General features: G+C 43.4%; 1 protein-coding gene and 1 long non-coding RNA gene across 2 annotated transcripts in view; one reads left to right on the forward strand and one right to left on the reverse strand.

Moving 5' to 3' along the window:
* Nucleotides 1–21,183, reverse strand: part of CAPN9 (calpain 9) — a 260,696-nt gene extending 239,513 nt beyond the window's left edge. Inside the window, exon 1 of the mRNA XM_077289096.1 lies at nucleotides 20,746–21,183. Coding sequence (XP_077145211.1) covers nucleotides 20,746–20,958 — 213 coding nt within the window. The 5' untranslated portion in view covers nucleotides 20,959–21,183. The remainder of the gene's footprint in view (nucleotides 1–20,745) is intronic.
* A 93-nt stretch (nucleotides 21,184–21,276) lies between these two features.
* Nucleotides 21,277–24,415, forward strand: part of LOC143807486 (uncharacterized) — a 74,958-nt gene continuing 71,819 nt past the window's right edge. The window contains exons 1-2 of the long non-coding RNA XR_013221741.1: nucleotides 21,277–21,388; nucleotides 21,505–21,568. This is a non-coding gene — a long non-coding RNA (uncharacterized LOC143807486). The remainder of the gene's footprint in view (nucleotides 21,389–21,504; nucleotides 21,569–24,415) is intronic.

Here is a 24,415-nt window from a genome sequence, read left to right on the forward strand (position 1 = left end):
GCTCCACGCCCGTGTCATCTCTTGCAGCTCTGTCCTGCTCTCCGCATCGTGTGGCTTTGCTCTGCTCCCACTCTGCGCCCTGTGTGTCCTTGTCCCTCCTGTCTAGTTCTCTGATCCTTTATGCCTCTAGTCTGAACTGGTCTCTTCCTGTTCCCTTATCCCACACGTACCTGCCTATGTTCCCATCCTACCCAAACCAGTTCCAGTCCTGCTAGCCGTGCCCGCCTGCCTAGAGTGCCAGCCGTGCCCACCTGCCTGCCAGAGTGCCAGCCATGCCTGCCTGCTAGAGTGCCAGGCATGCCCGCTAGAGTGCCAGGCATGCCCGCCTGCCTTCCAGAGTGCCATCCGTGCCCGCCAGAGTACCAGTTATGCTCGTCCATACCTGCTTCCACCTGTTAATAGTGTTCAGTCCCTCAGAGGGATCAGATGCCACAGTCAGACACCGTTCTGGAGTCATACCTGGCAGCTACCAGCCGCACAAGCCTGACCTCACCATCAAAGGCTCTAGTGAACACCAAGTTAGCTGCTTAGTCATGCCCCTTCCAGGGTAGTCTGTTTGTGGCACAGCGGGGCCACAATCCCCTCGCTCATGCCACCCAGTTAGGGCATGATCATGACACTGCCTTTGACAGAGATTTGATGTGGTCTCTTAATTTTTGCCAGAGCTGTACAGTCATGGACAAAAATTTTGAGAATGAGACAAATATTAATTTTTCCAAAGTCTACTGCTTCATTTTTTCTAATGGCAATTTGCATATACTCCTGAATGTCAGAGTGATCATCTTAACAGCAATTACTGTACTTGCAAAGTCAATATTTGCCCAGAAAATGAACTTTAACCCCCAAAACACATTTCAACATCATTGCAGTCCTGCCTTAAAAGGAGCAGCTAACATCGTTTTAGTGATTGATCCATTAACACAGGTGTGGGTGTTGATGAGGACAGGGCTGGCGATCAATCAGTCATGATTAAGTAAGAATGACATCACTGGACACTTTAAAAGGAGGCTGGTGCTTGGTATCATTGTTTCTCTTCAGTTAACCATGGTTATCTCTAAAGAAACATGTGCAGCCATCATTGCACTGCAAAAAAATGGCCTAACAGGGAAGATTATCGCAGCTACAAAGATTGCACCTCAGTCAACAATCTATCGCATCATCAAGAACTTCAAGGAGAGAGCTTCCATTGTTGTCAAAAAGGCTCCAGGGCGTCCAAGAAAGACCAGCAAGCGCCAGGACCGTATCTTAAAACTGTTTCAGCTGCGGGATCGGACTACCAGCAGTGTCGAGCTTGCTCAGGTATGGCAGCAGGCTGGTGTGAGTGCTTCTGCATGCACTGTGAGGCGGAGACTCTTTGAGCAAGGCCTGGTTTCAAGGAGGGCAGCAAAGAAGCCACTTCTCTCCAGAAAAAACATCAGGGACCGACTGATATTCTGCAAATGGTACAGGGAGTGGACTGCTGAGGACTGGGGCAAAGTCATTTTCTCGGATGAATCCCCTTTTCGATTGTTTGGGACATCTGGAAAACAACTTATTCGGAGAAGAAGAGGTGAGCGCTACCACCAGTCTTGTCTCATGCCAACTGTAAAGCATCCTGAAACCATTCATGTGTGGGGTTGCTTCTCAGCCAACGGAATTGGCTCACTCACAGTCTTGCCTAAAAACACAGCCATGAATAAAGAATGGTACCAGAAGGTCCTCCAAGAGCAACTTCTCCCAACCGTCGAAGAGCAGTTTTGCGCCCAACAATGCCTTTTCCAGCATGATGGAGCACCTTGCCATAAAGCAAAGGTGATAACTAAATGGCTCATGGAACAAAACAGAGATTTTGGGTCCATGGCCTGGAAACTCCCCAGATCTTAATCCCATTGAGAACTTGTGGTCAATCATCAAGAGACGGGTGGACAAACAAAAACCAACAAATTCTGGCAAAATGCAAGCATTGATTATGCAAGAATGGACTGCTATCAGTCAGGATTTGGTCCAGAAGTTGATTGAGAGCATGCCAGGGAGAATTGCAGAGGTCTTGAAGAAGAAGGGTCAACGATGCAAATATTGACTTGCTGCATTAACTCATTCTAACTGTCAATATAACCTATTGGTACTCATAATATGATTGGAATTATATTTCTGTATGTGATATAAACATCAGACAAACACTAATAAAAACCAGAGGGCAGCAGATCATGTGAAAATATAATTTTGGTGTCATTCTCAAAACTTTTGGCCATGACTGTATATATTTACAGAGCTGTATATATTTAATTTGATAATTCTGGTCTATAAGCCAAAGTTAAAAATTCCTAATAGCTATATATATTAGAACTACTGGGTGAGTATCCTTTGGGGGACCAATGGTCTCTTTAGTTCTCTTTTAAACAGACTTTTCACTATACATATAAATGGTTATTATTATTTCATAAAGTGTTTATTATGCTATTTCGCCTATTCCCTTTATGGTATTCTCCATTTCATTACATTTGTAGTTTTCATAATACTGTTACTATGAGACAAACATTTCTTTTTGGTCACATACTGTATGTGACTGCAGACTTGTGAATCCTAACAGCGCGCACACTACGCACTGAGAGGATTGGCCAATGTCAGTGTCGGAAATGGGAGTCACAGGAATGCAGCTATGTAATATGCATATTTCCAGCCAGAACCTGACTAGACTGTTTGACACACCTAATACAAGGGCATTTTGCGGGGCAGAAACAGTCTAGTCTGTTTCTGGTTGGAAGTATGCATATCACATACATGCGCACTATATGAGGATTCACAAGGCTGCACGTAGAGTGACTGCAAAATTCTCATTTTAGATCGAACAACCTCTTAAACATAGCTAATGTACTACAGAAAAAAAAAAAATACAGAAAAATCTTTAAATGAGAAGGTGTCTCCAAACTTTTGGTCTGTACTGTATGTTAAGGTACATCCTTTCCAGGGTAATGACTTGTATATAAGGGAAAATTATTAACCCCAAACAAAAATGTTCATCCACCACTTGGGCTATGTTCACACGCAGCGTTTTTGATGCGTTTTTCAACTTTAGCATTGATTTCAACCAATACAAATGCATTCATTGGGTAATGTCATTCTAACATTTAACAACCCTAGCTGGCCATGTGGTGTGTGACACATAAGCAGACACATCTTGTTTCATTTATGAAGGAGAGACTCTTAAAGTCACAGAGTATTTTTGGAGGGGCATCAGGCGACATTAATCTTCTTAAAGAGCCATTAAACAGTGGGTCTCCAATACTGTTTTTGCCTATGCAGTGAGTGGCTGAGCTGCCAAAAATTAGGACACACCTCAATACCCCTTTCTTGAGACGTACAGGAGGGCCTCCTGAAAAATTGTTACATTGAATGCAAGGCCTGTCCTGTTACATGCACCCCAATAACCCTTTCAGCAGACGTACTTGAGGGTATCATAACAAAATTGTTCCCATTAGAACAAAGTGTCTCCCATACTGTTTGCTTATGCATTGAATGCAAGGCCTGCCCTGCACCAAAGTTACATGCACCCCAATAACTGTTTCAGCAGACGTACTTGCCTCATGACAAAATTGTTCCCATTAGAAGAAAGTCTCTCTCTCAGACTGTTTGCTTATGCACTGAATGCAAGGCCTGGCCTGCTCCAATGTTACATGCACCCCAATAACCTTTTGAAACCACGTACTGGATGGCTACATGAAACAAAAATTTCCATTATTATTTTTTTTTTTATTACCATAAAGTTTGTCCATGAAGTGAATGCAAGACCTGCCCCTAATTTGCACGCACCACAACCCCCCTTGGAAGAAACGAGGATGAGTATTTCATAAAAAAACTTTCACATTACAAAGGAGCGGTTCACCTATACTTGGAATGCCCATACACTAAGTGTATGGGATGACAAACATTTCCCCCACATATATCAACATAGTGTGTAAATTTTTTTTTTTTAGTCGCATTATAAACACCTTGGAAAACAGTAACGTGGTTTCCGACACAGTTGCTGCTGGGAAGGTGCAGGTTTTTATTAAAAATATGCCTGACGAATTGTTGGATGAATTGATCAAGAAAAGGGGCATGGTGACGGCTATGGCAGATATGACATGTAGGATACAGCCTACAATGATTAGTTGTTTAGCCGGCCCACCACCAATTATCCGAATGTGTTTCATGGCCGTCAGAAGATCGGTGTAACAGATGTGCATGTGAAGCTCGGCATAAAAAATGCACGTAAAAAATATGTTGCCAAAGACTCACTTGTCCGTATAAAGGGCAAAGTGCAACATCTTAGTGAGATTAGAGAAAGCAGATCAGTGTTGGAGGAAAACCAAAGTGATGGATGCTCATGAAAAACTAAGTTTAAAGAGGAGTGCACCATCCGTAACTATCAACACACCCATGGCACAAGGTTCTTCATCTTCACCCATACATATTACCAATAATATCCAAATGTCACAGCCGAAAATTATTTGTTCAAGTGTAACGAACAGTGTTAAAGGAATGCCACTAAATGTAGATAACCAAGAACCTGGGAAACACCAGATATGCTCTTTACAAGATATGGACAATGATGGTATTGATGATGATTTTGAACTTTACCACATCCTCACCAAGAAGATGAAGATCACAGCTGCAAACAATGTTCAAAAAAGGCCGTGAATGTCTGGAAATTCATTTTCTCTTGGGCAAACTTTCCCTCTTACTAAAGTGGTACCAAATGATGCATACACAGCTCTCATGTCTACTCAGCCCGAGATGGTTGAAAGACGATGCATTCCGTTTTGTCCATGTACACTTTTTGAAAGTGAGCAGAAAAGAAGAATGAAATAGTGGGAAGACGTGTGATTTGGGTCAGCAAGGAGGTGATGTCGGGTACAGATAGGTAGATCTTTGTGTCATCAGCGTACTGATGATATTACAAACCGTGCCATTACATGAGCTGTCTCAGGATGAAGGTGTAGAAGGAGAAGAGTAGGGGTCCTAGAACTTAGCCTTGGGGAACACCAAAAGACAGGGGTCGAGGTGAGGAGGTGGTGTGGGAGATGAAGACACTGAATGTCCCCATAACAGTCTGGTTGTTTTTTAAAGACTCTGCTGATAACCCCAAAAAGGACATTTGCACCACTGGCCATGTCCGCATCAGCACGGGTAGCAACACTACAAGCATAACCACCACCAGCATGATCAGGCACATGGCAGGAAAGCACCCGACTTTGTTGGCCCAACACTAGGCTCCATGAACAGTGTCTGCGGGTGATACCACTGCTTCTTCCGCTGTTGTGCGTGGAAGCCAATCCCCTGTCTATGGTGCATGCAAAGATGCCTCCTGCCCTGAATCTGTAGTTGCACACAAACTCAACTAGCACCATCAAGAAGCTCGTCCACGTCCTTGTCCCAGTGCAGCGTTCAGTTGTCCATATCCCAGTCCTTGGAACACAAGCGGAAATATGCAGCCAATGCCACACAGGGCACGGTACTAAATTCACACATTTCTCATCTGCTTGTGCTCGAAATCTTGCATTTTAGGCTCGTGTGAGACGGAAGCTTTCCGCAACCTGATGGCAACAACCGTCACAAGGTACTCAGTGCCCAGCCACCACAATTTCTCCTGGCCTGCCTGCACGGCATTACACAAGTGAGCATGTGTCCCACAACAGTACCCGGGCCCTCAAAAATGCCGTTACTGGGAAAGTGCACCTAACCATGGATATGTGGACAAGTGCTTGTGGGCAGGTACAGTACATCTCGCTGACGGCACAGTGAGTTAGCGTAGAGGAAGCCATGACCCAGTCAGATATTGCGAGACCATGTCACAGATGTATGGAGGAGACAGGTTGTGGAATGCTTTGCATGTCATAGTTAGGGTTTAGAACTGTGGGCAACAAGAAGGCAGTGAACGGACTGGCAGAGAGGAGAGGCTGGGGAATAATGGAGGGACAGTTGGATTACTCAGGCAGCTGAGTTTAGGAGAGATTGGAGTGGTGCAAGAGTGCTAGAGGGGAGGCCAAAGAGTAGAAGGTTGTAATAGTTGAGCCGGGAGATGATGAGGGCATGCACAAACGTTTTTACATTTTCTTGGAATGTACGGACCTGGAAAATGTTTTAGAGTTGTACTGAGCAGGAGGAGGCAAGGGCTTGGATATGCAACTTGAAAGAGAGGGCAGAGTCGAGGATCACCTCGAGGCCCCGAACATGCGGGACTATTTGTCCCGGTGTGCCATCCCAGCAATACACAGGCCTACAACATTACCCATGCCCTTCACAATGCTGTTACTGGGAAAGTCCACCTAACCACAGACACTTGGACAAGTGGGTTAACATAGTGGAAGCCGGGACCCAGTATGACCTTGGGATGGTGCACATCCTCCCAACCCCGAGTATTGTGGGCCCTACATCAATCTGGGTTGCCCCCACAGTCTACAGCTCCTGCACCTCCTCCTCCTCTTGAGCCTCCATCTCGGAAAGTAGCACATCAGTCACAAGATGGAAGCACTGCAGCACTGCCTCATCCAAGCGGCAACAGGTTGTGCTGAAGCTAATATGCTTAGGTGACAAACCACACAATGCTGAAGACTTGTGGACAGCTCTGAAAGAGCAGTCAGATCTGTGGCAGACACCACTGAACCTACAGCCAGGTATGGTCGTGTGTGACAATGGCTGGAACCTGGTGGCTGCTCTGAGGCGAGCTCACACACGTGCCATGCCTGGCTCATGTGCTTAACTTCATTGTTCAACGATTTATGAAAAGCGACATGGAGCTGCCGGATCTGCTAGGGAAAGTACGACACTCTGTGTACCCATTTTAGAAAGTCAGCCAGAGCTTCATCCGCCCTTGCCATGCTTCAGGAGCGTTTGCAGCTTCTGGTTCACCAATTGGTTTGTGATGTGATGATGGAACTCTATACTGCAGATGTTGGAAAGGATTTGTGAGCAGAAAAGGGCAGTTGATGACTACCATCATCAACAAGGCCATCGGTATTCAGTTCTGACTTTACACATAGCATCTCTGTAGTAGACATGGATGTCAGACATATGTACCATCCTCCAAAACTTTGAGTAATCCACCAAGATGGTGAGCGGCAATGATGCCACAATTAACGTCTTCATCCTGCTTCTCTGTGTTCTAATGATAATATTTTTATATTTTTTTATATAGCGCCAACATATTTACAGTTTAACAGTTTCAAACACAACAGTCCTAAGTAACAACGATAACAATAATGCAATAATTAAACCAAAATAAAATGACCCTGCTCGTGACAGCTTACAATCTACACTAAGTAACAATGATAAGAATTAAAAAAAGAAAAGATCCTGCTCCTGACAACTTACAATCTACAATAATGTTGGGGGTGATAAAAACTACAGGGGTGTATTTACAATGATGTATTTACAATGATAGTACTGAGGTTAGTCGAAAGTTGTGGAGGCCTGAGGACAAGGAGGAGGAGGAGAGCATGGTCACTCATCCTCTTGGTGAGGACACAGAAGTATTGACTGTTAACAGTCTTGCACACATGGCTGAGTTTATGTTTCGCTGCCTTTCCGTCACCCTTGCGTTCTCAACATTTTGGGTGATAGCCAATACTGATTGGTGACACTTCTAGACCCACGCTACAAGGAGAATTTTATATCTCTTATTCCAGAGGGTAGACAGGTGTACTAAAATGTTGGAGGACCAGAGGGCTCTTCTTCTGGATTTAAAAAATTTCCATGTGAAAACGCTGTCAGCAGAGGTCAGAGACACAGTTTGTTGGCAAAGCAAGGAGTACAGGTGAGAGGGACACAACTCCAATCCAACAGAGGCAGTGGAACACTGGCAAAGTTCTCAGAGTTTTCTCAGACCCTCCCATCGCCCTGGCCCTGAGGTGCGGGGGACTCTCACAAGGAGGGCAAAGTTTGGGAAGATGATGAGGAAGTACCTTGCTGACCATACCAACATCCTCTGTCATTCCTCTGTGCCTTATAATTATTGGTTAGCAAAGCTGAACACGTGGCATGAACTGGCTCTCTCCACTGCACACGTGCGCTGTACTCACGGTCATGGAGTCACGGCGCCTCGCTCTCTGGCAGTCACTGGGCACACGGTGCCTTGCTCTCTGGCAGTACCGCTTTTAGTGGTGGAGCCAATGGGAACAGCCCTTTGTGGCGCCAGTGCTCTAAGGATGGAGCATGCTGCTCAGCCTCCTATGCGATGCTTGTCCACACCAAAAATATCTGCTTTCATACCCGCTTTCTCTTAAGCAGGCCCCCCTGCTTCTAGATCACCGGGTCAGAGCTTCAGGTGCATAGTGCACTGCCCCCCTTGCTGCTCACACGCTGACAGCTGGGGACTCACTTCTGCTTTACCTGTTTTTTCCCCTCAGCATCCGGCTAGGTTCCTGACTAAACATGCCCCCTCTTCCTGGGTAATGGGGCCTGTCCGTTCCCCTATTCCTTCCCCTGAGAAACAGAGGACGCAGCCTTGACAATTCCGGACCCGGCGCAGCACAGGTACCCACAGCCCGGTCATCCTGAGTTCGTACATATCTAGCCTATCAGTTCTTTAATGCAAGCATCATAGAAGACATGTTCTAATTTTCAAGAGCAAATTGTACATTACATCCAGAACAGCTTCACTTTGAAGGACTTTGTGGCTCATATCAATCCACAAGATGACACTCGTCTCATACTTCAAAATTTTGGTGGTAAATCATTTCCCCACAGATAGGTTGTATATGTTCTGACTTCTGTAACATCATTTGGGTGATAATTATTCATACCTATTTTTTTTCCAATATATTCATCATCTTCTTCAAGGCTTCGGAATATAATGTTGTAAAAGTGAAAGCAAGTTGGTGAAGTGTGTGTTAACTGAAATGTGTAAGTAATTGTCATTTTTACTATTTCTCCATTGGGTGTGCGGCTAACCACCTCATTGATCATATTTTGTTTCTTTGGCAAGAAAATAACAGCTCCATCAATACCACGTGCTTTTCCTATTAATTCATCATGCTGGTAAAGTAGAGGTGAGATTACGGATCTACATAACATCTGTGGACTGTAGTTAACATGTCACTGTGACAAGACCCACTGGGGTCTAGCTACCAATTTGTTTATAGTTTGTACACAGATGAACAGAGTTGCAAGAAAAAAAAGATTTTGATTCAATAACATGTTGGATGGATTGTCTAGTGGAAACACCCATATAGTAGAAGTCACATCTACGACCACCACGCTCTCCAATTGACACCTCCTGAAATACAGCCAAAATGTAAAAATCTCTAGCTTCTGTTCTAGAAACTGCAGGGGCTCCTTTTTTTATGTTCTCGTCCAACAAGTTCAGAATTAGTAGGTTATGGATTGTCAAAATCTGGCCCAGGAAGACAAGGCTTCAGTAGTTGCGAGTCCTGGCCCCGTGCTCTTTCATGTGCTCTTCCTCTGGCTCTTCCAGTCATGATTTAATCTAGAAGATTTCGCCTTCATAATCCAGAGACAGACTACAACACCGCCCAAGCATTCACCCTCTGTTCCTCAGACTTTCTATCTGCGCAGGGACTGCCTCTAGGCAGAAGATAAAGATGGTAGTAGTTGGTGCATTTAAGACACAGTCCTGATGCAGCCATAACAACTTGAAGCAGAAGTATTTTTACCAAGTTACCACACTGTAAAATATGCGGCCTGTGTTTTTATTTTGTCCCAAAAATAGTGTATAGAAATAGGGGTACAGACAGCAAATACAGTGGAATGTAGCCCTGAAATGACACAATTTGTAGGCCACAGATACATCTGGCGTTTGACGGAGCTACCAGACATTTCAATATATATTTTTAAAATTTTTACCCCAAAATAGTATACAGAACTAGGGTAACAGACAGCAAATACAGTGGAATGTAGACGCCTGAATTGCCTCAATTTGTAGGCCACAAATAGCTCAGCCATCTGACAGCAATACCAGACTGTTCAATATGTGGCCTGTGTTTTTTTATTTCTTTCCCTAAAATAGTTTTTTGAGCTATGGTAACACACATCAAAAAAAGTGAATGGAAGCCTCAAAGGCACACTTTGTAGCCCACAGATAGATGAGGCGTGTCACAGACATACCTGACTGCTCAATATGTGGCTGGTATTTTTTTTATTTTATACCCAAAAATAGTATACAGAACTAGGGTAAGAGACAGCAAATACAGTGGAATGTAGGCCTGAATTGCCACAATTTGTAGGCAACAATTAGATCAGGCGTCTGACAGCGATACCAGACTGTTCAATACGTGGCCTGTGTTTTTTTATTTTTTACCCCAAAATAGTGTACAGACCTACGGTAGCAGACAGCCCAAAAAGTGGAATGTAGGCCTGAAAAGCAACTATTTGGAGAGCACAGATAGACCAGGAGTCTCATGGAGATACCAGACTGTTCAATACGTGGCCTGTATTTTTTATCCCAAAATAGTGTATAGGCCTAGGGTAGCAGACAGGCCAAAAAGTGCAATGTAGGCCTGAAAAGCAACTATTTGTTGAGCACAGATAGATCTGGTGTCTGACGGAGAAATAACACTGTTAAATATGTGGCCTGGATTTTTTTGGGCCCACCAAAATTGTGTCTATAAGTAGGCTATGACACTAAAAATAAAAAAAATGTTGTAGCACGAAAATTGTAAAATATTTAGCACAATGATATGCGATGCTTGTGGCGTAGAAAACACGTGATAACTATAAGAACTGTAGCTAAATATATTTTGGTCAGCAAAATGGTGTCCAAAAATGTTGTAAGACACTCCAAAAAATACTAGAGTCCCAAAAAAAAAAAAGGCCCGAATTTTCTGCACACTCACATCTGATGCCTGGTACAAAAAGGTCATTGTAAATTTCACGCTGTTGCATTAAAATGACCTGGCTGTAGACTGCAGTGTGACCAAGCTACTAAATGTAGAAAAAAAAAGGGGGCTCAGAATTGCTTAGTAATAAAATTAGCAGGATTCAGGTGCAAAAAAATTAATCCTAGCCACAGATACCTGCAGCTAAGGTGTATATAAAATAGGAAGCAGCAGACAGTAATGGACTCTCTTGATGTATGCAGTGAGATGTATATACTCACATACAGTGCCTGCATGTCTTGCACTGATGTGGATATGCGCACAGACTCCCCTGCCTACCTAGCGCTGCAATCTCAGGACCCCCGAATTAGTCCTAAAAAGGACTGTTGGTTTATCAGAATTTGTTGATTCTGTGATGGTAGACCCACACTAACTAATAAAAGAACGTATCTGACCCTATCTCGGCAGCAGCTCTCCCTACTCTAGCCGAGTCCGGAGCTGAATGCGCCGAGCAGGGCGGCATCAGGTCTGTTATAGACCTGATGACGCTGTGTGGCCAGCCAATCACTGTAATACCACAACTGAAATATCACATGGTCATAAGTATTCAGACCCTGAGGGTCATTTCAAGAGTCTGGTCATGCCTTTCGGTCTCACCAACGAACCTGCGGCATGTCAGCATTTCATCAATAATATTTTCCATCATTTGGTGGGTAGGTTTGTGGTGGTCTATCTAGATGATATTTTAGTTTACTCTCCTAATTTGAAGACACATAGGGAACATGTTAAACAGGTGCTGCAAATATTAAGAGATAAATTATTTGCTAGAAAAATGTGTTTTCGCCATCCAGGAGCTGCAGTTTTTGGGGTATCTGTTGTCATCTTCAGGTTTTCGGATGGATCCGGAGAAGATCTGTGCTGTCCTTGATTGGAAACATCCAGGGAACTTGAAGGCCCTACGTTTTTTGAGCGTTACTAATTTTTACCGGAAATTCATCCGGAATTATTCAGTAATTGTGAAATCCCTTACTGACATGAGAAGGAAGGGGTTAGACTTTTACAAATGGTCAGACGATGCACTGCGGGCTTTTTCCTCCCTTAAGAGCTGTTTTGCCATGGCTCCTATACTTAGTCAACCCGGTGTTTCCCAGTCCTTTGTTGTGGAGGTTGATGTGTTGGAGGTGTGGGTTGGGGCTGTGTTGTCTCAGGGTCCATTCCCTGGCATCTGTGTGCATTCTTTTCTAAAAAAAATTATTTGACTGAAAGAAATTATGACATGGGTAATAGGGAGCTTTTGGCAATCAAATTGGCATTTGAAGAATGGTGACATTGGTTGGAGGGGGCTGTCCATCCTATTACTGTTATCACTGACCATTAGAACTTGTCATATCTTCAATCGGCTAAACATCTCAACCATACCATGGTTTTGGTAGATGTAGATAGGTTCAGTAAAACGGTTTATTTCGCTGCAATACCAGTACATTTGAATGTTAGGACTCTTGCTCGGGTGTTTATAAATGAGATCGTGAAGCTTCATGGGGTCCCCTCAGATGTGGTGTCAGAGCGGGGGACCCAGTTTGTTTCCAAGTTCTGGAGGGCATTCTTTTCTCGACTGGGGGTGAAGCTGTTCTTTCACTCTGCCTTCCATCCCCAGTCGAATGGACAGACCGAGCGCGTTAACTAGAATTTGGAGACCTACCTCAGGTGTTATGTCTCCAAAAATCAGGAGGATTGGGCATCCTACTTACCGCTGGCAGAATTTGCTATCAATAGTAACCGTCAAGAAACTACCAACAGGTCACCAGTCTTTAGTGCATACGGTTACTATCCACAGTTTGGTACCTTCAGGAGCTCTGGAAGATGAACGTTTTGCTTTGTCGCTCTCTTCAGTGTGTCAGGGGGTTCTGAGTAATTTGAAGATTATGGGGAGACAGGTATAAACGTACGGCTGACAGAAAACGCTTGCCAGGTCCGGACCTGAGTGTGAATGACTTTCTGTGGTTGTCTACCAGGAATATCAGGTTGAAGGTTGCTTCATGGAAGATTTATTGGTCCCTATGAAATAACCGCCGTAAATAATCCAGCAGCGATTCGTCTTGAGCTACCTCAGGCTCTTATGATCCACAATGTCTTCCGTAGGTCTTTGCTCAAGAAATATGCAGAACCTCTTGAGCCCTCACCCCTAACACTGCCCCCAATGATGGAAATGTATAGTTTTAGATTTCAAGGATTGTAGATTCTCGCCTCCAAAGTAGTTCCCTGCAATGCTTGGTGCACTGGAAGGGTTATGGCCCAGAGGTAAGGATGTGGGTCTTGGCATCAGAGGTGAATGCCCCCAGGCTGGTTTGTTCATTTCACACCTCTTGTTCCTGTAAGCCTGGTCTTGAGTGTCCTGAAGCCACTTGTAGAAAGGGGTGTACTGTCCGGGTGTGTCAGAGGCTGCAGACAGTTGCACTGCATCTGACTGCAGAAGGTCTCTGCGGTTGGCTTTACAGACACCTTACTAATCTTTCTGACTCTTGGATCCAAGAGTGCTAATAGAGACTGTTGATCTGTGCCCAACATTGCTCCAGGAGATAAAAGTATGGCTTTCCCTTTCCACAAAAAAACATCTGATTGAAGGTTTATTGCAAAAAATGGCACCCAAGTTCATTGGCCCATTCCAAACTATTGAGCATGTCAACCCGGTTACCTTCCATCTGAAACTACCATACCTCCCACTCTGAGAATCCCTAATGCCTTTCATGTCTCTCATCTATGCTCTCTGGTCTTCAATAGGTTCACTCCTACAGTCAAGACTGTCCCTGCTCCCGCACCTGATTCCAACACAGAGTATGAGATCATTCAGATTTTAGACTGTAAGAAGGTTTGCTGTAAACTCCTCTAATTGATCAACTGGAAGGGATTCAGTCCAGAAGAGAGATACTGGGTGCCAATAAGGGCTTAAAGCTTTAACCCATTATCTACCAATGTCCTTTTTTTGGGACGCCTAGTCTTTAGCTTCTAGCAACTAAGATTTTACAATTTTTATAATTAGGTCTAATTTTGTGTGTTGTGTTTGTATGATGATGATGATGATGATGATGATGATGATGAATGAAGGACAGTGATGTACCGTAACTGGTCCTTAAAGCAAGTTGTGCTTGTTGCAGGTGTGAAAAAAAAATTCTGGCACTGTTCCACGTCCCTGAGGGCAGAAGCCCTGTAATGCTGTGAGGGACTGCTCTGTGTCCCGTGGGCAGGAGCCCAGAAGTCAGTGTGGTGAGAATGAACCGCAGTTAAAGAATTGTGTTGAACCGTTTTCCCCCTCCTAGTTTTGCTGGATTGCAGGACTCAGACCTCAGGAAGAGATGGTGCCCTATAGACTGCTGGTGAACTGTGTGTGGCTGCTCTGGAGACTGTGATAAAATCTATGAAATGTCCTTGCTTAACCTGAATTTTGTTTGCAGGAGTTAAACTGAGCAGTACACATGTTTTAAAGGGACCATGGTCCGGAAATAGGAGGGGGGGGGGGGAAGATATGCAGAATGACCTGATGAGTGAGCCGGGTCAGAAGAGAATGGACTGGATACTCCTAGACAGTTGGAGCTGTGGAAATTTGGCCATGTGGGCCATGAAGAATAGTGTGGACATTCAAGTCAGTTAAGGACTGGTCAGTGGACCTGGAGAGTCTTATGGAGAACTGTCTGCCTGGGTCTCAGGAAGTGGAGACCAGGGTCAAATCGACCCATATTGATGTCTGGACAACCCGACGGTCATGCCGGGTTACGCCAAGGTTGTGCTCATGTGATGGTGAGCTGGTGTGAAAAGAACTGAACAGTTTGCTCTGCGCGGTACCAGTTCTGACCAAAGACAGGTCAAACGTAGTGGAGTGGAACAATGGACTCTAATGGGAAGAGTAATATTTGTTATGGTTTAAACATGTTTTAATAGACTGCGTTTACATGTTTTTGCAGTTCATGTGTACCAGTGCAGCGTGGTCGGGGACGACCATGGTTTTAGGAAGGAGGTATGCAAGGGGGTGTGCAGGTGGTTGGTTTGGGCCCTGCATTCCTGTACATGCCTACCTAATAAAACCGGGTACATTTAGTGTTTACAGTGTGACCTGTGTAATATATGATAGCTGACACTGTATAATATAATAATGTCTGACACTGTTCTGATATTTGTGTGTAAGGGACAAAAATAGGGACAGTCAGTGGCAGTAAGCATTGGTAAAGGTTATGGCAGTGCAGTTGCGGGTTAGATACACTTTGCAGATGGCCCGATGTGATGCCATTTGAGCATCTGCCCAGGCATATATAAGGCTCACCAAGACACATACCTGTGTCTTGGTATTAAGACTTTAGTGTTGCTAGAATATGAGTTAGTTTGTACACTTTGACCTGCTCAGCTGCTGCCTGTAGCCTCCTGCACATCTCTCGACTGTCTGTGGTTTTCAGCATCCCATCTGCCTGCAGTCATTGGAACGTCTTCCTCCTACCTGTGGTTCCCAGGAACCCACCTGCTTGCGGTCTAATGGACATCTCCTGCCTGTCTGTTGTTTCCAGCATCCACCTGCCAGCCTGCGGCCTCCTGGATTTATTCCACCTGCCTGTGGTTTCCAGGAATCCGCATGTTTGCCTGCAATTTCCTGAACAGTTCCAACCTAACTGTGGTTTTCAGCATTCTGGCTGCCTGTCAGCAGTTCTCTGGATATCTAACTACAGTTTCCAGTCCCTCAGCGGTCCGTGTCCCGCATGTCTCATCTATCTGCTGCATGCCCATGTTCCCACCCGGTACCTTGGGCTTGGAGGATCCACCTCACCTGGTGAGTCCGACACCATCTCGGATCCCCTTGTGATGCATACTCTCAATCCTCACATTCATTTTAATGGCAGTTTTCCGAAGCAAGTAGTATGGTCTAGAGATGAGCAAATATGATCGGGTCAGGGCTTATTCGGCAAGCTATAGTACTTACCGAATAAGCTGCAGAGGGATCCCTGGATTGCTGTGGGTGATCTTCTGTTTGGCTCCGCAACTACAACAAACAGGCTCTCCATGCATGTGTCGTGACTGTCACACAGCCGCAACACATGTAGCTGCCCAGCCGAACAGCTGATCAGCCAGAGAGATCCAAGAAGCCGGGTTCCCTCTGCAGCTTATTCGGTAAGCACTGTAGCTTGCCGAATAAGCCCTGACCTGATCAAATTCTCTCATCTCTAGTCTGGTCTCCTTCCCCTGGAACAAAATACACAGACTGCAGTTCATGCTGCATCTTTCTTCATACCATTTGTAGCTGTCATGAAGCTACAGCATAGCGTACCTCAATTATGAGTGCTACAAACCTCAACATGCAAACTATCTATGCCATATGTGTTTCTTAAAGACACAGCGCAAAACCATTAGTATTATTGAACTGAACCACAGACTCCCCATCATAAGGAGGAACATTTCTCCTTTGGGGGACTGCAAAGCAGTCATTTTATGGCAATAAAGAGACTTACAGGCTATGCAATGCTCCTCTGAAGAGGCTATTTACATATTGCTCCTCAGTGACACACTGGGCTGTGTATATTTAGTCACATTATATACTTAATGGATTTGACTTTACTCATGTAGTGAGCAAATCTGTTGCAGCATCCAAACAATTAATGGCAATAATAAAAACTGACATTACAGTGATTACTTAACAGGACATAATACTACTTATATAGCACATTGTTGGTAGTATACAGCAAAATACAACATAACCTAAAATAACCCATCACATTGCATACACAAGGAATAAGTGGACCTGTGCATGTTCGGGTCCAACAGAACTTTAAAAAAAAAAAAAAGTTCAGTATGGGTGCTAGAATGTTACTCGAACAAGACCCTATTCAAATGAATGGGGGGCCCGAACATCCGGCGGTTCCCACGCTGTCATCTGTGTGACAGTGTGGGAATCACTGGTTCTGATATGTGGTAACCTTACATGTTACCGCCAGTCACAGCACTGTGGTTCCCGCTGTGTCACACAGATGACAGTCTGTGAGCCAGCAGCTGTGACCAGCAGTGAAAAGGTTATGGCTGTTCAGGCATCGGCTGATGAGTACAACTCATCAGCATACACTTGGTCTCACTGATAGCAGCGAGAGCAGGCATACGCTGATGAGAATATTCACCAGCTGGCACCTGTCCATAGTAATAAATATGGCAGTGAGAAAATTAGTGAAGTGTGTGTCTATTTTGCTAATAAATTGAATATAAGAAAAAAATGGCATGGGGTCCTCCTTAATTTTACTAACCAGCTGAGGGAAAGCGGACAGCTGGGGACTAGTGCTATTATTCTGGGAAGGGGCCAATATCCATAAAGTTTCCTAGCCTATTAATATGAGGTCACAGCTGTCTGCGTAGCCGTTACTGGTTATTAAAATAGGGGGACCCCCAATAAAATCATCATGTGGGGTTCCCCTATGTTCAATAACCAGCAAAGGCTAAATAGACAGCTATGGGCAGATTATTAACAGGCTGAGAAGGGGCCGCCTCCTAGACTAATAACATCAGTCCTCACCCACCCCAGAAAATGTGCCTTCATTAGATGCGCCAATTCTGGGACTTAGACTCGGCTCTTCCCACTTGGCCTGGTGCGTTGGAAGTGGGGTTATAGTTTTGAGGTTGATGTCAGCTGTTTTATGTCCGCTGACAACAAGCCCAGGGGTTAGTAATGGAGAGGCGTCTGTCAGACATCCCCATAACTAACCCCGTAGTGAAAAATAATAAAGACACACACAGAAAAGAGTACATAAATTGAACAAAACACTCCCTGTTAAATCCCCTCTTTCACCCATTTATTAACATAAAAATAAAAAATCAAGGTAAGAATCATCGGTCTGCCGATAATCCATAATGCTGATGTACCATGATGATCCCCAACTGTGCTACATCTGGTTGCATTGCTGAGCGGTTAAATCAGTAATGTTACTGCTCACCAAGACAACCAGATCGCACTAAGCTGAGCATGAGAATGCAGCTGTGTGTGACCAGCGGTAACCTTAAAGATGTCACCGCAGGTGTGCTCTCTCGATCAGTTCAATGTGAGCTGGTTGCCGGGTTGAGTGGCAACACTTGTTACCGCTCAACAATGCAACCAGATGTAGCAGAGTTGGTGCTCATCGTGGTACATCAGCATTATGGTTTATCTGCAAACAGGTGAGTATATATTTGATTTATTTTTAACATTAATAAATGGGTAAACAAATAGTTATTGTGGGAGTGTTTTGTTCAATTAAATGTGCGTGTGTGTGTGTGTGTCTTTCTTAATTTTAAATACGGGGCTATTTTATAGACGCCTCTCCATTACTAACCCCTAGGCTTGATAACAGACATAAAACCTCAAAACTATTACCCCACTTGCCAACACACCAGGGCAAGTGGGAAGAGCTGGGAAAAGCACCAGGATCTAATGGATGTGCCTTTTCTGAGGGCTGCTATTATAAGGCTGGGGAGGGCCAATATCCATGTCCCTTCCCAGTTTGAGAATACTAGCCCCCAGGTGTCTGCTTTACTTTGGATGGTTATCAAAAATGGGGTGGATCCCACACCATTTTTAAAAATTATTTAAATACGTTTAAAAAACGGAGTAAGACCCATCTATTTTTGCTAACCAGTCAAGATAAAGCTGCAGCCCGCAGCTATTAGCTTTACCTGTGCTAGTTATCAAGAATAGTGGAGACCCCATGTCATGATTTTTTATATATACACATGTATTCAAGGTGTCTAGCAGCAGCATATCATGCAGCTGCGTCAACATAAACAAAATCTCCAAGCACGCTGAAATACTCGGAGACCACCCGAGCATGCTCAGAGAAACTCTAGTAACGAGTACTCTCACTCATCACTACTTTTAACCCTTGTAATTTCCGAACAAAAAAAAATTGTTTATAAAATTGTGCTGATATAAAGTAGACATGTGGTAAATGTTATTTATTAAGTATTTTGTGTGACATAACTCTTTGAGTTAAAGGGATAAAAATTCAAAGTTTGAAAACTGCAAAATTTTCTAAATTGTCATCATACTTCCATTTTTTTCATAAGTAAACGTATGTAATATAGAAGAAATTTTACCACTAACATGAAGTACAATATATCACGAAAAAATCTCAGAATCAATGGGATCCGTTGAAGCGTTCCAGAGTTATAATCTTCTAAAGTGAGAGTGGTCAGAATGATAAAAATTGGCTTGATCAATAAGCAGCAAATTGGCTCTGTCACTAAGGGGTTAAAGCTACATCCCTACGATCAGGAATAGCAACATTTTTGAAGCAGAGTATTTTCGCTGTGTTCTAATTGCCACACTTGTTTGTCAGTACACGCGGATTGACTGGCGTCTAAACTCAGAAATTGACATGCTGCGGCTCATAAACCCGTGCCGTGGGTGAGTTTACAGCGATAAATAGAAGCACATCAAGCATGAAATCTCTATAAATCCCATCCACTGTGCTTCTAATGTAGAAAGCAGCATTATGGATTAAGTGCAAATGTGCTGAGTCCAAAACGCTGCTATTCCTGATCGTGCTGGCTTACTAAATAAAAATGTACACTGTCATCCATATAAAGATTTCTACTCATGAAAATGGGTGTATCTGATCGTTTTTACTGTTCTCATGAGAAGCCTTAATGCTGAACAAAGGTTATGATGAAAAAATGTTTTATGGTTTCACATATGTCTTGCATTAGTGGCCTAACACCTTGCATTGTTCATGCTTGTATGGTGGAAGCAAAGCTGAAAGTTGGGATTCTGAAAAATGCAGCAAGAAAAGCAGCAAAACCTGCTTTTTGTCTGCGGCTTTTTTTTTTTTTTTTTTACTGCCAAGAGATTAGATTTCAGCTGCTGAAAAAGCAATGTGCGAACATAGACATGGGTGCAGAAATTTCTGCATTTCTTGGCAGGAAAAATGCAGAGTTTAATATGCGCGTTTTGGTGCGGATTTTTCCACGCTAGTATGAGTGAAATCTGAAGCAAAAATGCTGAAAGAATTGACAAGCTGCAGATTTCTGTCTACACCAAACCTGCAATCACAAATAAGCAACATGTGCATGAGAAGTCAGGATTCTCATTCACTTTGCTGGCATCAGGAAACTTTTCAGGTTTTGTGACAGATCTGTACCAAAAAAAGCGACAAGTCTGTGACAAATCTACGACAAATCTGCAACAATGGTAGGATAGGAAAAACATTGATGCCTTAGAACAGTTTGGAACTTTAATGGGCAGTACAGTGGCTCAGTGATTAGAACTGTTTTTTGCAGTGCTGGCATTTCAGAGCTCCATTTTTGGGACCGGTGGGGGACCTGCTATAATGTGTTTGTAGTATATTATGTATAATCCTTGGATGCTGATTATAAAATATATTATCCTGAATGTGGTACCGCTTACTAATTAATATGTATGTGCTACCATTTACTACTGTAGTGTCAGGATTATTAAGATTAAGGCGACACAAGATGGTTACATGGCTCCAAGTCGTTTTAATGGGGTGGGAGACAATATTTGTAGTTGTAGTAAATTCAACAATAGAAACATACAAAGTAAAGGTCCCCCATAAAGTTTAGACTAACACTGGCCAGACCCACCAATATTTGTTCCCTCAGAAAAGCTGTCATCAGAAAAGTCTCGGTAGAGTGAGCCCTCCTGTGTATGGGAGAGTCGTTTGACAAAGCTGATATTAATCAATCGAAAGTTATCTAATGTGTATGGGAAACTTAAAATCCTTGATCCCCATGGTGGAAACCATTAGTTACCTAATTAATATACGCTTGAAATGAAGAGATTAGATTGCAGCACTGAACATAATGTGATCAAGACCACGAGGAAACCTTTTTACAAATATTCTTATTGGAAACAATGATAAAACCAATGATTAGCAGCTTGTGGCAATACCAAATTACCGGTACATAATATACATTTTTACACACTATTTCCGTTTCTCACCTTAGGCCGTTTCCATACAAATGGGATATTGGGTTTCTGACTGTAGAACAGAGAGGAATCGTTTGCTTTGAAGTCTTCATCTTCAAACAGAATCCCTTTCCTATTACACTCCTGTCGGAGCTCCTCATAAGTTTTTCCAGATGAGTGAATACATTTAGCTGTATTGGGAAGACTAGGTTCTTTGTCTCTTGGGTCTTGATAGATGTATGGCATTCTTAAAGCTGATAATTGGTGTCAAATTGGCACAGTTTACAGAATGTAATAACTGAGCAGTGACGAACAAATGAAACAGATCACACAGCCGCACGCATACAGGTATTGCACACTGACAGCTCACAGGCAGTGAAGTAGAGTGGACAACCTGAATTATTCACTGAAGGGTGAATAAAACAAACATTCAAGAAATGTTTGCTCCTCCTTACTCTCCACCTGTTAGACAAGGGAAAAGGTGCCTTCTGCCAAAGATAAGGCTCTGCAGGAAACACCCAGTTGTACCAGCAGGGTAAACTTTCACTTTTTTCATTCACAGGATGAAAATTGTATTAGAGGACACACAAGTTTTCTTCAAGGAATAAAAGCAGCTTACTATTTCGAACTGCCCTGTGAAATATTGCCAGTAAAGGACGGAGCCTTCTCTAACAAAGTAAGTAGTTTGGACAACAATCACCTGAAATTATGTGTCCCCCCCCCCCAATAAAATGCAATTCAATTATTTACAAATCATACAATGTGATTTTCTGGTTTTTTTTTTATTTTTAGATTCTGTCTCTCAAAGTTGAAGTGTACCTACGATAAAAATTACAGACCTCTCCATTCTTTGTAGGTAGGAAAATTGGCAAAGTGGGACTGTATCAAATACTTATTTTCCCCTCTATATAATGTTCTTGCACGGAGGGCTTTTCTGGTGCAAACACTGAGGGTATGTGCACACGTTGCAGATTTGCTGCGGATCCGCAGCATTTTTTGAGGTGCAGAAATGCTGCAGATCCGCAATTGATTTACAGTACAATGTAAATCAATGAAAAAAAAAAAAGCTGTGCACACTTTGCGGAAAATCTGCTGTGGTTTAAGGCTATGTGCACACGTTGCGGATTCGGCTTAGGAATTTCTGGTGCGTATTCTGTCTCTCCTGGCAGAAAACGCACCTGCGGTTTTTTGTGCGGTTCCGCAGCGGTTTTTTTGTGTGTTTTTGCTGCGGTTTTCTTGCGGATTTGCTGCGTTTTTTACCCCTCTATAATGGAATGGGTACAAAAACGCTGCAGATTCACAAAAAAGAAGTGACATGCTACTTCTTTTAAACCACAGCGTTTCCGCAGTGGATTTTCCACGAAGTGTGCAAAGCATTTTTTTTTCTCATTGATTTACATTGTACTGTAAATCAATTGCGGATCTGCAGCATTTCTGCATTGCAAAAAACGCTGCGGATCCGCAGAGAATCTGCAACGTGTGCACATAGCCTAAAAGAAATAGCATGTCAATTATTTTTTGTGAATCTGCAGCGTTTTTGTATCCACTCCATTATGGAAAACCGCAGGGGTAAAAACCGCAGCAAATCCGCAAGAAAACCGCAGCAAAAACGCACAAAAAAACGCTGCGGAACCGCACAAAAAACCGCAGGTGCGTTTTCTGCCAGGAGAGACAGAATCCGAACCAGAAATTCCTAAGCCTAATCCGCAATAAGTGCACATAGCCTGAATGTGTTCACATACCTTAACGGGAAAATATTGCATCATAAAATACAGATTTTACCTATAAATTAAGAGAAGAAAATCAACTTAGGAAGAGAAAGAAGCGGAATTGTCTGATAAGATATATTACATACCGGTAGTTCCTTATCTTCATGTGTACTAATAATGTATGAAACAAAAGTGAAAATAACGGTTACTCTTTAACCCCTTTCCGACATCTGGCATGAATGAATGCCCATGTTGGACTCCCTCCCTTTGATGTGGGCTCTGGAGGTGAGCCCACATCTTTTCAGGCACATGTCAGCTGTTTTGAACAGCTGACATGTGCCCGTAACAGCTGCAGGTGGAATCATGAACCACCCGCGGCTGTTCACCCATTAAATGGCACTGTCAAACTCTGACAGCGGCACTTAGGGCTTGTTTCCATTTGCGAGAATCACATCCGTATCTCGCATGTGGATACCAAGCTGTGGCGCCGGCACTTTGGAGCGGAGCATGCGGCCGCATAGGAACACATGGAGCTGCACGCTCCGCTCCAAAGTGCCGGCGCCAAAGCTTGGTTTCCACATGCGAGACACGGACGTGTTTCTCGCAAGTGGAAACAAGCCCTTAACTCACGCTTCTGGCAAGCGCGCCAGAAATACCGACCCTGTCACATGGTCGTGGGTTACCAATGGGTTGGCATGACAACCAGAGGTCTCAAGCAGACCTCTATGGTTGTCACTGTCGGATTGGCGCTCATAGCAAGTGAGTAATTCTGCTACATACAGGCGATCTGATCATCGCCTGTATGTAGCAGAGCTGATTATGGCAGCTTCTAGTCTCCCATGGAGACTATTGAAACATGCAAAAAGTAAAAAAAAAATGTTTTAAAAAATATATAAAAGTTCAAATCACCCCCTTTTGCCCCATTCAAAATAAAACAATAAAAAATAAAACATACACATATTTGGTATCGCCGCGTTCAAAATCGCCCGATCTATCAATATAAAAAAAGAATTAACCCAGTCGCTAAATGGCGTAACGAGAAAAAAACTTAAAGAGCCAGAATTACCTTTTTATTGCTTCCCGCAACATTGAATTAAAATGCAATAATGGCGATCAAAAGATCGTATCTGCACTAAAATGGCATTATTCAAAACGTCAGCTTGGCACACAAAAAATAATTCCTCACCCATCCCGAGATCACGAATAATGGAGACACTACAGGTATCTTTGGATTTTTTTTTCACCACTTAAATAAAAAAGAACCTAGACATTAGGGTTGAGCAAAACAGATCGGCACTTTTCAAAAGTCGCCGACTTTTAGCAAAGTCGGGTTTCGTGAAACCCGACCCGATCCCACTCTGGGATCGGGTCGGCGATACACGATCTGTAATCCAAAGTCGGGTTTCGTATATATATATATATATCATGGAGAGACATATATATATATATATATATATATATATATATATATATATATATATATATATATATATATATATATATATATATATTTACTTCAGCGCGATAATGTTGAAAAGCCGGTAATTCAATTGCCGGCTTTTCATTTCTCCTGCCTAAACCCGACATGATATGAGACATGGTTTACATACAGTAAACCATCTCATATCCCCCTTTTTTTTGCATATTCCACACTACTAATGTTAGTAGTGTGTATGTGCAAAATTTCGGCGCTGTAGCTATTAAATTTAAGGGTTAAATCGCGGAAAAAATTGGCGTGGGCTCCCGCGCAATTTTCTCCGCCAGAGCGGTAAAGCCAGTGACTGAGGGCAGATATTAATAGCCAGGAGAGGGTCTATGGTTATTGGCCCCCCCCGTGGCTAAAAACATCTGCCCCCAGCCACCCCAGAAAAGGCACATCTGGAAGATGCGCCTATTCTGGCACTTGGCCACTCTCTTCCCACTCCCGTGTAGTGGTGGGATATGGGGTAATGAAGGGTTAATGCCACCTTGCTATTGTAAGGTGACATTAAGCC

Source organism: Ranitomeya variabilis, chromosome 2 (assembly GCF_051348905.1).
Source record: "Ranitomeya variabilis isolate aRanVar5 chromosome 2, aRanVar5.hap1, whole genome shotgun sequence".
NCBI classification, from domain to species: Eukaryota; Metazoa; Chordata; class Amphibia; order Anura; family Dendrobatidae; genus Ranitomeya; species Ranitomeya variabilis.